Source organism: Centrocercus urophasianus, unplaced genomic scaffold (genome assembly GCF_019232065.1).
Source record: "Centrocercus urophasianus isolate 14NV4802_14NV808 unplaced genomic scaffold, USGS_Curo_1.0 seq_23, whole genome shotgun sequence".
NCBI classification, from domain to species: Eukaryota; Metazoa; Chordata; class Aves; order Galliformes; family Phasianidae; genus Centrocercus; species Centrocercus urophasianus.
This window is the reverse complement of record NW_024884789.1, coordinates 14,929,089-14,943,944: the sequence shown is the minus strand read 5'-3', so window position 1 is coordinate 14,943,944 and position 14,856 is coordinate 14,929,089. Positions and strand designations below refer to the sequence as shown.

Genomic DNA, 14,856 nt, shown 5'->3' with positions numbered 1-14,856 from the left:
AGAGCAGGGAAAGAAATAGTGCTGTATTGCCATTAAACAGGGACCTTCTTTTTATCTGAATGTACTTATTATTTGTTTGTGTATGTATGCGCCAGACCCTCATCCAAAATCCAAAAAAGTAGAGGTAGTTCCTCACCTCTACTACAGTGATGGTGGTGGACAAACTCTCTGCCTGCCCTTGCCTTTTTTTCTCTCTGAAGGGGTTATCAAAACCTTGTCTTATAGAGGAGAACCTGATGCAGACACATTGCTTAATGCAGGTAGCTATGAGATGTTGTTTCATGCAAATCAGATTGTTCAGAAAGCAGTCTCCCAGCAGTTTTGCTCGCAGAGCCCTATCAGTGCAAAAAATAAAAGCATGCCCCTCCCATACGTGTATTTTTATTTATAAATCATACACATGCACTAATGTACTAATGTCGTGCACATTATAATACTATGTGTATAATATTCTGTGCATGTATATATGCACTGAGAATACAATCAAAAAGGGATCCAAAAAAAAAAACCAACCTCTTCCTGTACCCCGATGGATTGTTTTGTGCACCCCACTTTGAAAATGAGTAGCTGAGAATATAGAATGGTTTGTTGGTCAGTATTAAACCTTACTTTCATCATTCTGCATATTTTGTATTCTGAATGTCCAGAGCTTGCCTAGCAACTAAAAGCTTTGTAAACTAACATAATGTCTGGTAACACATCTGTATTGCTGGCAGAATGCAAGACTGAAAAGCTAGAAAGTAGAGATCCATGGGCCAAAGCATGGATGAACTTTGATGTAAGGTACAGCTTTATATTCCCAGAGGTGGCTAAATCTACTGAGGGCCACTAAATCTACTGAAATGTACCAGATCAGTCAATCAGTCATGAATGTTGCGAGCAATTCTGGATGTAATTTCTTATTTTCATGGACTTGTTGCAGTTTTTGGACAAACTACAGACTGATGATAGCGTGCACTTTACACTTGTCCATGAGAAGCATAATTCAAGTTGGAAAATGCTTTCTTTTTTTATAGTGTTTCTTCCCTCTCTTTTGCCCTGCTCTGGCTTTTGGAAACAGGTGGGCAAAGTTAGCTAATTCTGAGCTGCCATTAAAATTATTCTTGGTGTTTGTACTTGTTGGTATTGCATGGAACATTGCATACTGCATATGTTGTTCTTCCGTGCATCTAATCCATGGCTCATCTAATTTCTGAAACAAAGACATCCTCAGACTCCATTCAGAAGCTGTCAGTCCTACATGTGGACGATGCCAGGGACAGTATGAATGGCAAAAATCATCCATTTGTGCTTCTCTGTTCTTCTAAAGGCTTCATCATTTTTGTCCCCCTCAGAACTGTCCAGTATAGTGCTTACACCATCATCAGTCAGCTTGTGTGGAGCTGTTGTGTCTCTTATGATCCAAAGCTGTAGTAGAAGTCAGAGCATGAATATAGCTGTTCTTTTAATACTAATTAGAGCTGAAAGGAGTGTCTGCGTGTGTGGTGATCACACCATATAGAAATGTTTCTTTGTCACTGACTGGTACGTGAAACTTGAGCAGGCTGCTTACAGAAACCTGTCGGGGTTCTTAGGCTTGATCACTGCTTCCTGGAGTTTCACAGTTGATCAAGTAGATGTTTCAGTTCTAACAGTTATTTGCCCTGTCTACTCTCAGTTTTCAAAAGATCTTCAAGAAAGTGATTGCCATGAACTATTGAATCCATTGGCTGCTTTCTTTCATATTATCATTTTGCTTCATTTGAATGTGATTAAGGACTACTTGGAATTACAGAAGACAAGCAAACAAAACAGAATAGTTCAGATGTATTTTAAAAATCTTAGACTTCATCTGTGCATTCAGTTGCTTCTTTCTTGTTTTATAGTTTTTTTATTAAGTACTTGAGAGTTGGAAATGCTGTGCAGTAGGACAGTGAAACGGTTGTAACTGGAATATTGTATGGCATCTATCTCATCCTTGTTTTGCTTGAAAACAATACTTGATCATCTTGGCTAGGCTGACTGAAGACAAGACCTAAGGGATGTGCATAACTTTGGCTGCAACTTCACCTAACGCATTTGGGAACAGTGCCCAGCAATAAATCACACAGCACAAGTCATCGCCAACTCCCTGATGGCTCCAACCTGTGCAGGAGTGCTGCCATCAGCTTGGCACCCTCCTGCTCCAGGGCCGTACCTGCTGCCCTGTGTGTTTGGACTGTGTGGAAACACAGGAGAAAGGAGGGGGTTGTTTCTTTGCTGTGCCAGCGTGAGCCACAACTCCTTTTTCACAGCTTTCTCAGGGAGCTGCTGGCCTCACTTGGTTTATTTTTCCTCTCTGGCAACGTGACTGAAAAACCGTGGGAATGTATTTAAGACAGGTACCACCTAGGAGTGGCAAGTCCTGTACCTTCCCACTGCTCTTCCTGGGTAACACCTAATTTCAGAGGATCACTGACATCAGATAAGGGGCTAAGGAAGCCTTTGTTTGCATGGGCTGCACTCAACTGCTCACTTCACTTTAGTGAAGGCTTTATATTTCAAGGTCCAAGGTGAAAATTACTGCCCAGCTTGGTAATGCATGTTTTTCATCTCTTGCTGCTCAGGCAGTTGTGCACATCAAGACCCGGCTGCCCTGTTATTCCACATTAGGGCTGCAGTTTCTGCCTGGAATAGTTATTTGGCTCTTTGCTGCTGCCTCCACTTGCAAAGTAAAAGTGTATTGGTCAAAACATTCCCCACTGCTAAGCTCCCTAAGGCAAGTGCAAAATACTTGAATGGTTTCAAAGTTCAGTATTGTTGCTTTACAGGGAGGATTCAGAGCTGTACCATTGCTAGTAAAATACTGCTTTGGTACCCTGATAGTGTGTATTCTGAAAATGTATGGTCTAATTTCAAAGTGGCATTTCTCCAGCTTCTTTTTGGCAAGCAGCACTTTTCCCTGCCCTGGCAGAATTGATTCCAAGTTCTTAAAAGTTACAGCTTCACAGTGATTGTATTTCCTCTGTAATCACATGCATTCTTTTTATATAAGGAAGATAAATTACACTCGGTTGTGCTAGGATATGAACAGGCTGGAAACCTACTGGAGTGTAGTGATGGCGAAGTCCCAGCCATAGGACTGTGTGTAAAGATATGTGGGAAACCCCAAAGGTGCTGTACCACTGTATTCCCAGTTCTGGGAAGCATGAAGGATCAGAGCAGCTTCCTCCCTTCCATAACACTGCGTACAACAAGAAGTTGAGTTTGCGTTTTGAAAAAGTAACATTGCTAATACATTGGATACAAAATGGTAAGGAATCTTATTTCTTTAAACTTTGTAATAATCTGGGAGCATGCTGATCTTGAATGTCATTAATTATGCAGCAAAGCTTTTGAGAGATTAATGACACCACCTGTGAGTAAACACAACCCACGGATGAAGCTAACCGGAGCTTTGACTGAGAAACTCAAAAGTAGTCATTTGCTGCGTGTGTTCTGGGGATTCTCATAGGCTGTTCTCAGATGTAATGCTATAGTGAGGTGTTGCTATATTGAAATGAAGGAAGTGAATTCACTGGTGCACAGCAGCAGTGAAAAATCCATTTTCCTGTACTGAAATATGGTCTTCAAATCAAAGGCAACAAATGAATATTCAGTTCCTGTGACCACTAAGTTGCTACATTTCAAAGAGAACTCGAACTATTTGGTGTGTGTGTTGGGCAGTAACTTACAACAGAATTCTCCATTGTTTCCACTGTTTTCTGAAAGCACTCCTAATCGTACAGTTGCCTTTCAGTGGCCTCTGAGAGCCACACCTGCAGACTTCATAGAAAGTTTATCTTGTTTTTATTTTTCCAAGTTGACTATTTGGATTGATATTTGTTACAGAATGAGATAAATGGTTCAGTACTTCTTGTTAGGTAAAGCTTGTGATAGTGAAGACTGCAAGTCTGCCTATGCTATATAATTTGTTAAAAAATAAACATTCATGGTTCAGTCCTTTCTCATTCTAGCCTCTTTTGTCAGTGTAAGTGGAGTAACAACTAGTAATGCTCCTTGTTTGTAGTCTGTTTCTGGTCACTGTAGTGTGAACGCTGCATTTTGTTTCACTGCACTTGAATTTCATGTTTAGGTATTGAATGGGTTTATGGAACTTAGAAAATTAAGTTTTGTCGAATACTGCATATGCTTCAAGTGCAGCCAGACAGTAGGCAGTGTGTAAACACATGAAAAATCATCTGCCCAATGAGCTTATATCCCAAGATCTGTCATAATCAACGTGCTTACTGTACAACTTTTGCTTTCTCCAGTGAGGTAAGACTTGTGTATTTGTGGAATACAGTGTGTCCAACTTAAGGCTGTTCCACACCAAGTAAATCTTCCTGTATTTCTCCAATTCAATAAGATTTTGTCAACATGCCATATATAAGTTGTGCTGACAACTTCTCATGGTGGCATTTCATTCCAGATAAAACTAAATGCAGGAGATACCCTATGTTATATGAAATCCACATGGCGAGATGTTAACAAGAAATATATATTCTTAAAAGCTATCTTTTGTGGAATTCAGTAAGCTTGGTTTTCTTGAATCGTCTGCAGATCCTATCATTGGTTCTGGAATGTGCTCTTTCCCTTTGCCAGGGCTGCCAGACAGAGCCCTCTGACAATCTCTTTATCTGTAGGGCTGTCTATAATGTTAATTAGCGAACTCTTTGAAAAACCGGCTTCCATGAGTTAATTTATGCACAAAACATCACTGTGGGTTGTGTTCTACCTGTTTCCCAACTCGGGGACCAAAGTATAGCTTAGGAAACTTGGCTTGGGCCACACAAGAAGCCTGTGTCGTAGCCAAGAATTGAGAGATTCACATTTCATTGCCTGACCACAAGACTTTCAGAAAATAAAGAGCTGAACAAAAGCAGATGCAGCCCTAAGAATTTGAGGTTGAGTACAGTTTGCCGGGTGCTTTACTCTGCCCATAAAACTGGAAGGATCTGCTTTGGAAGCCTAATAGTGCTTATGCATTCCTAGCTATTTATTTGCAAACTCCCAGACTGCAGAGATTTCAGCCTGACTTGGTCTTCAGTGCAAATCCAGACAGTGCAGTATTTAGTTTTCTGACTCTCTTAACTCACTGGTACAACTTCATAATAATTGTTTAGGGCTGATCCCTGGGCTCAGAGAAGAGGAAAAGGAATTTCAGTGCTATGCTTTTTCAAGAGGTTTTCAAGAGCTAGATCCAGGTTACAAAATCAAGGCAGGATCTGAAATCATGAGACTGGTATTCCAAAGCTTCTGTGGATTTTTCTGTTTGTCTGTATGTGTCTTCTGAGTACATGCTCTCCAATGTAGCAAGGAGGTACAGTAAGCTCAGTAAGACTTGAAGTGCTGTTTACCTACTGAAGTGTTTACATGGCTGCTATTCCTGTTGGTGTATCTAAGCACTCTGCAGTATTTAATGGATCTCACAGACAAAAATTCTCCAGTACTAATATTCTGTAGGTTGATGTACAGAAGGGCATAAGCCCAGCTTCATGATGCTATTTAATCATGTAACTCCTGTGTTTTCAGTGAGACCTTTGCATTTTACAGAAGTTAGGCACACACACAATTTGGTGACGGTTCCGTGACTTGCCCCAGCTCTCACACAGTCCTTGTCAAATGATCTCAGTCCTGTCATAGCAGTCCTGTATTAGCACAAGGAGAATTAATGTTTCACATATTCCTCTGTGAGAAGGTAAGACAATTCAGGCTAGACTGAGCAGTTTTTAGCTGCAAGGAAAACAAGCTGCTGAAACAACAGCAGTCTAACTTGATGGCTCCTCACGCATTAACAGTGGAAGCTTGAAAAGAGATGCCTCCTGGTATTGCTGCTGCTACATGTGGGTGTTGTACAAAGCCCACTTGCTGATAGTCCACAGTTTATATCACACAGAACTTGAGATTTGATTCTAATGGCAGCTGCCACCTTTACGTCTCTGCTTCTGTAGCATTTTTCTTAGCCTGAGCTCCTCATACTGGTGCTGGGAGCAGTTCATAGACTTTCTTTCCATCTGATGACGTAGACAGGTGGGATATTTTGTAACAGGCAGTTCTGTGCCAGATATCAAAGTCAGAAATTTCAGAATTGGGAATATGAGGAAGGGGAGTGGGATATAGTCTGTCCCTGAATTTTGGATGGCTGTGTTAATACTGGTTGATTATCCTTCAGAGTGCAATTATTATTTGGACATAGAAGACACCTCCCTCTAAATTCCTTGTGACATAAGGTCTCTGACTAAAATTAGGTCACAGCTATTGAATTGTTCAGTTGTCCACCCACAAGGGAGCTACAGAGACCTCTTACAATTCCTTGCAATCAAGTAAGTAGCAGTTTCTCTCATTTATCCTCCAAGGAAGCAGTTCACCAAAAATAATATGTTGATTCCTTCACCCCTCCCTGTCACTAATCACTCCTCTCTCTTAGCTATGTACTGACTTGGCCCTCATCATCAGAGTATCCAAGTCATTAATTTTCAACTTACATCACTTCGGTGATGTAAAAAGTGTTGTCCTCATTTCACAGCTGGAATTGACACATCAAGTGAGTGACGTGCCTGAAGTTTCACAGCAATCATGGCAATAGAAACTACTGACTTATTCTTAGACTATTCTGTTTCTTGGAAAACTAACCTGTGTTCCTTCTTCTTGTTTCTGCTACCCCCTTTGCCTCCTCTTGTTGATTACTGGGCCAACAGTTCAGTTGTCTTGAGCATTCAAACCAGCCATTGACTAGCAGGGCCAAATGGATACACCTCTCCCTTGTGTGAGCACGAGCAGCATCGCTGCTGCCATGTAGGGAGTTAAGTCAGGGAACCAATTCAGGGTGAAGCTAATCTATCACAGAACAGTTTGAGCCCCTTATCAGGCTGGTGGCAGTGGCAGAACAGGGAAAGGACAGGACAGTGCCGTGCAATGGCTAATAGCTTGAATGGCTTGTGGGACTGTGTACTCTCTTTTCCCTGGTGGGAATGCAAACAGCATCAAAACCTTAACCAAAATAGTTTCTAGTTTCTCTTTTCAAGTGTAGATTGCAAACTTGGTATTTTCACTGTGTCTGTAGAGCCTCCCCAAAGTGAGGCGAAGGGGCAGCTGAGAAGTGCAGATGTGTTCTTGTGATGACTTTACTCGTGACCTATGTGGCAAGCTTTTCTTGTGTGGCTGTTAACATTAAAAGTGTTTGGCTCCATACAAACTTTTTCTGCTTGAAATTAAACTGTTTGTGAAGAGTTTTAAGTGCAACCAGAGAAAGGCACTATTACCAGGATAAGTACCTTCACAAAGGGAGTAATTTAAGTGTTGCAGATTGCTACCACATCTTGCCTTGCAACACTCGGACCTGCATCAGCCCGTGTAACCTTGAGTGGCTCCTTAGAAAACAAGACAAATTAAAATGGTGTGTGGGGTTTTTTAAGTCTTTAGAGTGTCATCTCGAGGAGATTCCTGCTATGACTTTGATGTGAGAGTCATACATATATGGAGAATGTCCTGCTTTGCTGATCCCTCCCCAGAAGTGGCATTCAGAGAGCTTCCAAGTTGCCCTTCTGAGATGTGCTTTTAGCTTTCAAAACAAACCATGTTTTGAATCCTACTGCTTCACTTGAAGAGTTGCAATGTAGGAGAACTGCCAGTGTGCAGTGATGCCCTCGTCCTGACTGTATCAGAAGTCTAGTAGGGACCTAGTAGTTAGGGGACTTCAGGCAGGGACCTTGCCATGCTTATGGCTTGCTTGTTGATGACTAAGGCAGGAGAGAGATGGCAAATATTTAGAATAAAAGAAGCTTTTTTTTTCTTCCCACATTTAAGGAAATGCTACAGAAGAGAACAGACTTTTTAACGACTGTTGTTAATATTTTTTTGAAGAGCAATGGTATCTTTCCACCTGAACTGCCCCGTGATTCCCCTAAAACAGCTGAGACCTTGAAGAACTGTGTTGCTGTCAGTGAGGCTGTGACATAGGGTCTCTGGCTGGAGGGGAAAAAAAACCAAAACATTTCTGCTTTTCCATCTTCTGTGCGGCACACGAAGCTTCCCCAGGAGAGTGAGAGGCTCTTGTAGATGGACCTCAGTGCTGTGAACTCCTGTAGAGAAAAAACTGCCCTGTATCAGATGCAGCCACAGTCCTGTTGCCAGGCATTACAGAAGCAGCAAAAGAAGTGTGTGGGATTGTTGCACTCGTTCAGTTTGTTCAGGCTCAAACTGACACAAATCAGTTTGATTTTTTTCTTCCTGTGCTGAGTACAGATTGTAATGTAACAGCGCAGCCACTCTGTGTAGTAGGAACCTAACAATAACCAGATTTTAACATAGTTACTAATTCTTTTGAAGGAGGCAGTGTTAGCAATTATAAACTAGACTAGACATTGGTAAGAACTTACAAAATAATTACAGGCTTCCTGAAGTAATACCGTGTGAGTAATTACAGGTTTTAAAACATTGTTATGAGCAGGAGTTTATACCGAAACTTCATCCTGCTCTTTGAAACCAGAATACATAACTCTCACCATGCCACAGCCAATGCTTGTCCTTCTCCACAGAAGAACTTAGCCTTGCTTTACTGTACAGCAAATGTTCTGTGGTACATTATTTAAATTAGCATATAATAGAAACCTAATTGCCCACTAGGGCCCACAGCTTTAGCTGGTGTAGATCAATGTGCTTCCACTGAAGTCAGTGTAGCAATGTTGATTTTCACCCCTGGAGGATCTGGCTCAGCAGCTTGTTTCTATTCCAAGCATTGTTAAAGGAGATAGTGCATTTAGAATATTAAACCGTGGCATTGTCAGAGATAGCCTGCTCAATTTATGTGCGAGTGAAGAGAAATAAAGAGGTAAAACTATTATTTTTATCTGAGGATTTCAATTTGCAGTGTCAGTTATTCGCAGTGACTGATCTGGTACAACGGGGAAATCTTAAACGTTGGGGTCATCTTGTTGTGGCTTTAATTTCCTACGTCTGTAGTTATCTAATCCTCTCAGTGTGAGTGAGCATGATTAGTATTTACTTCTGTTCTGTGTTCCAGTGCCCTGAGCCAGGTCCTGTGCTAAGTCCTAAGTGACTCTCCTACTTCATTGACGTTAACTTACGCTGCAGTAATTTAAGTAAAAACTGAGACTTTATGTTTGAAGCCCTGTACGTATTTCTTCAATGTGGATTCTGCTCAGATGTCAAGGTTTGCAGCGTATTTGTTGGTATTTTTAAGTGGTTTTGGATTTTTTTGTAGCAGTGTTTTCTGTCACAAGGATTTGGAACGAAACTGCCTCCTTGATTGGGACACAACCAGGAGCACTGTTACAGCTGTACAACTGGTTTGTAAGTTGCTACAGTAAGAACAACAGCTGTCTCTCTCTCTGGAGAGTCAAGTACCAAAATGAATAATAGTTCTTCACTTTATCAAGTGGCTTTTACAATAATTTGAAATGCTTGGTGCAAGAAGCTTATTTTGCTTATGAATGCTCCATTCAGGAACAGAGAAACTTCAGTTCTGAGCCGAGCCAACAATCCTTCTTTGTTGAAGTTGTTTCCTCCCATTTCGCTGCCATTATTCACAGGCCTCAGGCTGCTCCCCCCACTTACCTCTGCTTCCATTTGTCCCCTGGTAGCTCTGGATAATCACAGCTATTCTTCTGAGAGTAGGAATGTGGGAGTTCTGGTCAAACATTTTGGTTCTTTATCAAGGACAGTGTGGCAATGGACTGCATATGAGTGGTTTGAAACAGTACAGTGTTAACGCTCTCAACAGTTTGAGTTGCCTGGTGTTCTTGTCTCTCTTCTGGCACATGCAGAATACAAGCATGGACAGAAACAGCATCAGGAGTGATGAGTAAAGGCTGTTGTGAAAGGGTTTAGTGATTATTACCTTCATTCTCAGTAAAGTACTGCATGCTTTCATTCAGCTCTGCTTATGAGGTTGTTGGTTGTTTTTTTTTGCCCTGACGAAGTATAGGTCAGCAAATGGTTTTTGTTATCTTTGCATAAGATGATTACAGTAATACAGGTGCTGTTTCTATTATTTTCTCCTAACGTTTATCAAGCATCCTTTGTTTTAGGAAACACAGATCAAATCCTTTCACTACTTGCCTGCCTGCCATTGTCTCTTGGCCTTTAGGACCTTATGTTGACCATATGAAGCAAGTTGATTCTTCTCTTGCAATCTCTCAAACGCATTTAAGAACTGAGTCCATCATTTTCTTCTGATAATTTCCTGTTCATACTTACATTCTGCACAGTGTGTGTATTCTGCCTGGCTCTCTGGGGCGTAGGATTGTCTCCTTCTTCATGGTACTTTCATACCTGTTTGAAAAAGATGTCAGCATTCTCTGTTTTTTGGGGCATCATTTTGAAATTTCAATTATTTTTTTTAATAAGTGTATAGATAAAGTATTAAGGCAACCATACGGACGTTGATGATAAGGCAGTGCTTCAGGTTCCTTTGTTTTCAGTACTATGTTTTTCAGCCTTGATATGTTTTTATGGTGCTTTTCTTCCTGCTTAAAAACATGGGAACATTTAACCTATGTGGCCGTATTTGTGTAATATGAATCATCATCTCTTGAGGTAAGGATACTGTCCTGCATGTGTGAGAATAACAATGCAATGTAATTTTAGAATCTGAAGGCCAGCTGGCACAACACTGAAGATGGTAGCTTCCCTGAGCAGTTAATCGTGTTAGGTAACTCATGATGCAAACTGTCGTGCTCTCTAGAGTGTGTGAGCCTCTTACCTGGGTAAGTTAGAAGAAAAGCTGAATGAACTTTGAGAGCTGCAGAATATGCTGCAACTAAACGGCAGAAGATCAGCTGATAGTGCTGTGCTTGTATCACTTTACTCCCCAGTGAGGTCAGAGTAGTAAAGCTATTATGTGTGGGGCTTTTTGCTTTTTTGTTAGGAAGAAGCAGGATTGCTAAGATAATGGGTGAAGGCACTGGAGCATTCATGGCAATAATTTCTAAAAGTTGGAGATAAATAGGCAGGCAAAGTTGAAGACTTATCGGGGTGGGGATATTAGCATTTTGAATACTCTCTGCACAGATGCAGTTATCATTTAATTGACTTTACCTTAGGGAACACTAGAAAATCACTACACAGCCATAAAGGAACAGCTTTTGCAGAGTCCATAAGGGCTCTGTTCTGCTGTACAAGCAACTGAAGCTGTTACGCTAATGGAGTCGCAACAGGGAAGGAGAAAGCCTGCCTCTGATCTGCTACTACGCGAGCTCGGACATGACAACCTGCATCCTGTCCTTCCTTTACACCTATCCTCGTGAGTAACTTCATTAGCTTGAATCACAGCTGTCACCTTGCTTCTCTTTTGATGCAAGGAGAGAAAGTTGCATCTTTGTGAGGGAATGGGGCCTTTTGCCTCCAGGGGCGATTTGCCCCCAGACCAGCCCAGTCCCCACAAGCTGCCATTTAAGCCCAAGGCCCAGCTCATCACCAGCAGCATGTTGCAGAGGTCGGTCTTGAGGTCTGTCTGCCATACACAGCACTCCTGGCTGGCAGTCTGGGCTTGCTCTGCTGCTCTTTCCATGGCATTTTTAAGACAGAGGGGAATTCTGCATTCAGGGCTGCAGCAATTTGTGCTACAAATTGGATTGTAATTGCCTGCTCCCCCGAGAGGTGCATGTGATGTGCAGCGTGCCCGTTTACCCGCTGCACACATGGCTGGTGACAGGGCTCCCAGCTGCTGTGCTGTCCTGCTTGGCAGGAAGCAGTGAGGGGAGGCAGGACTCGTGGATCACAGGGGAGGGCAGACATAGGCACCCTTCTCCTGTCACGTCCTGTGTGTCATCTGTGGAGCCAAAGGACCAATGTGGGAATGAGAAGATGACCAATTTGGGTTTTTCCCTAAACTTGGTTTTCAGTCTGATGTCTGGAACAAAGGGGGTTACTTTGAATTTTAAATGATTTTAGTAGAAAAAGAATTGATTGCGTAGTATTTAGCGAGGCTGCAGTTAGACCTTGCATTTGCTGTATTTTCAAAGAGCTGCCTGGAGCTGCAGAACAGTATTGTGCTTGTATGAATACAGAGTAAATTCTTAGCAGGTGCTTTACTAGATTGAGACGGGTGTTGGGTGTCTGAGCATTGCTGGTCTCTTACCTTGCTGATTTGCTGAAATTCTCCACTCATCAGGCCTGCACAGCAAACGACATTGAAACCCCCAGTTCAATGGGAACTTTTCATACAGAATAGTTGCTTGTTTTGTTTGTAGTCATTATTTTTAAATTTGCTATCTAAGCATGTTAGGGTTTTATTGGTATTATTCCTTCAGCAGCAACATCAGTTACTTCAGGCATTGTTTAAAGCTTATTTTTTTGCATTTCTTAGTGAGATTTGGCTTAAAGGAAAATCAGTAGAGGGAAAAGAATTAGTAAATCAAACCCTTCCTTTCCCTTTCGAACCTCTAGTTTTTCCACCCTCAAGTAAGTACGTGAAAGGAGTTTAACAACTTTAAATTGGATTTTGGAATGTCAGATGACTCTAATAGCCTTTGTACACAAATAACAACAGAAGAGCTGATTATTATTTCTGGGCTCTGCGATGCACTTATGTAATCATTAATCTTGGCACTTCTTTATCTCCAGCAGATTAGGAGGCCACTGTCATTTTGAAGACTGCTATTAAGTAGACTTCGTTAGTGTTTAAATATGTGAAGCTTAACTGTAAGCTTCCTTAATGTATATGATGGAGTTATCCTGTGCACAAAGCATTCTAATAGAGCTGTTGTATTAAGTTTTAGTCACATATGTGCTGCCACGGAGTCTGAACTGAGACATGTTTTAATGTAAAACAGCAGGTACGCAGCATCTGAGGGCACTTCAAATGCTTTTTAAGTTGAAAGCATTCAGCAAATAAACTTGCTGTATCTTCTACCTTTCAGTTAGTTTTGTCACAGACAGGCAGGAAATTAAATTCTATGGAATGAATAAGTAGAAGAGGGTTTTCATGAAGGCCATAGCACCTAATTAATTGTGGCAATGGAAGATCTTACACTAGGCCTTTTCTTTCCACAAGCTTGTAATTTTCAAAAACATTTTTGTGGGCAAGTACCTTTTTTTTTTTCCTTCCATCATCCATGTCACAAAATGAAGATGGTTTTCAAACACAGGATGGTTTATGCAGACTTGATAAGGAGATAAGAACCACAGAGCCAGAGCCAAGGCTAGGAAGATGCCATGAATGTACTTGTTTGGGGGACAGCACCATAGTGCAAGGTTTAAAGAACATATTGAAAACTAAACTTTCCCTAGCAGGAATGATTTTGACAGTGTTCTGTAGACTGGTTTTATTTTGCTGTAAACCTCAGCCTATCAAATTTCCATCTCCTCTGATATGATCCTTGACATTATCCCTCCTGGTCTAGCTTATGGGAGCAGTTCATAGCATTTGTTCCTGTGAAGGTGGAGAGAAGTGTGTGCCCAACAGCAAACAGCAGGGCAGGCTGCCCTCCAGCAGCTTCCCTCAGTCACTAAGGGATGGGCAGTGCTGGCCCTCCTTCATCAAAATGAGGGACCACCGAGAAACTTTCATGCAAGTCAATGAAGTACTGCTGAAAGTAGTTTCATTAATCTGAAGCGAACGCACAGAGGAGCTGTGAAAAGGCAAGACAGCACATATACACTAAAAGCAGGAGTGATGAACAGCATCCATAGTTTTGTTGTTTGTTTTTTTTTAAAGTGTTGCCATGTCAGCTAGGATAACACTGAACAGACTTGAGAAGAAGTCCTTTTTGTGAGGTTTGAGGGATTCTGGTTTGGGCTTCAGTAGGTGAGCTTCTAGTAGACAAGCACTGCAGAACTTGAAAGGACTTGCAGAATAAGTTCTCAGTATTGACTGCTATCTGAAACCAGACAGGAGGTTTTGGAGGGAGTTAAAAATGAGCACATGCAGCTAGAAGGCTTTTTACTGTTCGGAGTTCTGAAGTCGGTTTTGGTTGTTATTGTTCGTCTCTCAGATGAATCATCAGAAAATGAAAATTTAAACCAGACATTTAGAGCACACCTTTGTGAGAAACTAATGATTCCACTTGGCATACAGCATCAAAGGAAGCCTTTTTAATGACATCAAATTTGTGTATAGCCAAAAAGAAAATAAAAAAATCTTAAAAATGCAAATGCAGTCTCTTCAGAATGATGGAGCTTTTCTAGTTTGGGTGAAATGTTTTTTTCCTGCTACTTTTTCTTCTAGAAGTACATTCAGCTTTTGAGTGTTTTTTTCATCAAAGTACATCTCCTTTGCAAGGAAGTGGCTTCTTTACCAGCCACATTTGTTTGGTTTTAACTTAATGATACAAAATGCTATTTCTCAATACGCATACAGTGATACATCCTGCAATTTATGCAGAGGCCAAACCCTTAATAAAATTTTTGCAGCCTGGCAAAATGGCAGGACAGTTGTGAATCATGACAACTCTTTGTTTAAAGGGATACTTAATTGGGAAGGGAATATCTTGCTCTACCTTCTAGATGCTTTCCATATTCCATTTTCCAAACCGACTATTGCTCTCTCTGGGTCAATAACTGTTGAACTGTAGTATGGCTTGGTTGAATAGTAAGTGTAACAGGAATCTCAGGCACTGGGATGGAGAACAGGTAGGGCTGATGCTGACCAGTGACAACCTGCCTGGGACCTCGTAGCAGCATTCAGAAATTATTGACTGATCTGAGAGCTGTGTGCATATGTGTTAAGAATGAAAATGCAGCGTGGCCTACAGTCAGATTGAGCCCCATTGACCTAATGTTTCTTTAACATTTCAGGAGCCTGTCATCGTGTTAATTGAAATTGTTAGTAATCTTGACACTGTGTTGTAAGTGAAGTGAAATGCCACCCCTTTCCTCCCCCCCCTTACCATTGTT

The 14,856-nt window shown here is 41.3% G+C and overlaps 1 protein-coding gene and 1 long non-coding RNA gene across 6 annotated transcripts in view; one reads left to right on the top strand and one right to left on the bottom strand.

The window, feature by feature from the left end:
• Positions 1-14,856, top strand: part of RORA (RAR related orphan receptor A) — a 199,688-nt gene that overhangs the window by 145,598 nt on the left and 39,234 nt on the right. The window contains exon 1 of one of the 5 annotated variants that reach the window (XM_042824180.1): positions 11,008-11,263. The exons of the other annotated variants lie outside the window; for them this stretch is intronic. Within the exon in view, the coding sequence (XP_042680114.1) occupies positions 11,224-11,263 (40 nt within the window). The 5' untranslated portion in view covers positions 11,008-11,223. Of the gene's footprint in view, positions 1-11,007; positions 11,264-14,856 lie in introns of those variants that run through there. 5 annotated transcript variants of the gene reach the window in all.
• Positions 7,875-14,856, bottom strand: part of LOC122163175 — a 35,075-nt gene continuing 28,093 nt past the window's right edge. Inside the window, exons 4-5 of the long non-coding RNA XR_006169839.1 lie at positions 10,219-10,293; positions 7,875-8,081 (exon numbers count right to left, since the gene is read on the bottom strand). This is a non-coding gene — a long non-coding RNA (uncharacterized LOC122163175). The remainder of the gene's footprint in view (positions 8,082-10,218; positions 10,294-14,856) is intronic.